The 2,183-nt window shown below is 32.8% G+C and overlaps 1 protein-coding gene across 1 annotated transcript in view; it reads left to right on the top strand.

Moving 5' to 3' along the window:
- The window catches only part of ERBB4 (erb-b2 receptor tyrosine kinase 4), a 399,926-nt gene that overhangs the window by 2,334 nt on the left and 395,409 nt on the right, over positions 1-2,183 (top strand). Inside the window, exon 3 of the mRNA XM_012661216.1 lies at positions 373-572. Coding sequence (XP_012516670.1) covers positions 373-572 — 200 coding nt within the window. The remainder of the gene's footprint in view (positions 1-372; positions 573-2,183) is intronic.

The raw sequence follows: 2,183 nt of genomic DNA, 5'->3' as shown, positions 1-2,183 counted from the left end.
TTGAGTAGTTTAACAGTTATCCTATAAACATTTATTTAGTCTTAATATAGGATTTTGTCATTAAAGAACTTAAAATTTGGGCTGGGAGAGGGAAGGCAGTGAGCAGATATTTCAGTGGTAAATACATAGAAATAGAGATATATTGTCAATATTTATACTTCTAAGAAATGAACATTTTCCTTTTGGGGATCAAATTATTCCTTTTAAAACTGACAGTATATAGCATGTAAAGAAAAAATATTCTGAACACAGATTTATGAATTCAGTCTCTTTTTATGCTCCATTAACATTCTTTTTGGAGTAAGATGTGGCATCTTTATTTTGCTTCAGTAATGCATTTCATTGTTCCATTTTCTCCCTCCCCCTCCTTAGTGGCCTCTCCTTGCTTATCCTCAAGCAACAGGGCATCACCTCTCTGCAGTTCCAGTCCCTGAAAGAAATCAGTGCGGGAAACATCTATATTACTGACAACAGCAACCTGTGTTATTATCATACCATTAATTGGACAACACTCTTCAGCACAATCAACCAAAGAATAGTAATCCGGGACAATAGGAAAGCTGAAAACTGTAGTAAGTACATTATCCTGACATTTAAAACGTAGAACTTTAAAAATGTTCTCCCATTCTACATTGGACTAAACAATTAAAAATAACAACAGGTCAGAATTGTTGCTCTTATCCCAACACTTAAAAAAGAAGGTAGTTATTATAATTACCAACATGGTATAAAATAATGAGAATAAGTGACTTTCTATAACATGTTTGCACATCTTGCTTCACCTTAAGAACCTTCCTGTGGAGATTTAGATTCAATAGGTCTATGTGGAAACTGGGCATTTAAATGTTTAATAATCATCCCAGGTAATTCCAGGGATCCAATCAGTTTGTGGAAATCCACCGTATTGAATTATCTGTTTGCTGTTTGGTTTCAGTGAGGTCAGTAACACAGTACAGCATTTTGCCATTTGAGGGTGTTGGGAAAAGTGAAGGTATATTCTTCCAAAGAGCATAAAAAATACTAATCAAGAAGTTTACTCTTCAAGAAGTTTTATTGTTCAAGAAAAAAGTTCATTTTATAAATGCATTTATGTAGACATGTTATTATCTCTTTTTAAATCTATTTTGCTATTTATTGATCTATTTCATCATCTTTGTTACACCAAAGCAAATAATGTTTTTATAGGCACATAACTATGCCATTCCTATCTAATATATTGATATTCTGATGACTAATACTTAGTTTCCCCCTGTTTTTCTACTGAGTACTACTCTTTTCTACATCCTATGAGTGTCACTATTATGCATATAACCACTTGACTTATTTATGGTAAATACTAAATAAAAAGTCTCAGAACTCAAATGATCTGTCTGAAAATGCATATTCTTATTGTGGGTATGGACTAAGTCCTTTCTAAAAGGCAAATTCCCTAAGAAAAGTTTTGCTCTTAGGGTGTTTTCTCACTTCTTTGATGTCACCTTCAGAAGAATCGTAAGAGTACACATAAATAACGATTGACTTTGTGTGTATGTGTGTGTGTGTGTGTGTGAGTGTGTGAATAAATACTGGGAGACATTTTTTAAATTATAAACTCTTAAGAGCTCAACATGATTTAAGTTTACTGAGTTAAGTAGTCAATGAATTAATTTATTTATTAATATCCCACCTTGTTCCCGAAAGGGTTTAAGACAGCTCAGTCCAGCAATTTTCATAAACTATAACTTGTAATTTATGAAGAATGCATTTATAGTTTAGCTGTTTCAATCCTTAAGAGATATCTCTTGCAATATGAAGTTTCTAATTTGATTGAACTTAAATTCCTACATATTCTTAAATTCTTACACATTCCACATAGAATCAAGAAATATAAACTCTACAGCTGGGTGTGGTGGAATGAGCCTGTAGTCCCAGCAACTCTGGAGGCTGAGGCAGCAGAATCACAAATTCAAGCCCAGCCTGGGCAAAGTAGTGAGACCCCCAATTTCCAAAAATGAAAAATAAAATATACAACCTATTTACATATCAAAACATGCATGTTTACATTGAATGATATTCATCTTTTCATTTAGTCTGGATTATTTCCTTCATTTTATACATTGCTGATTCCTGACAGAAAGTTTGCTTTGCTTTTTTTTCTAATATTTGGCTTTTTACCCCATATTTCTCTATGTGTGTGTAAAAGC

Source organism: Propithecus coquereli, unplaced genomic scaffold (genome assembly GCF_000956105.1).
Source record: "Propithecus coquereli isolate 6110/MARCELLA unplaced genomic scaffold, Pcoq_1.0 Scaffold70, whole genome shotgun sequence".
Taxonomy (NCBI): Eukaryota; Metazoa; Chordata; class Mammalia; order Primates; family Indriidae; genus Propithecus; species Propithecus coquereli.
This window is presented reverse-complemented; position numbering and strand designations above follow the sequence as displayed.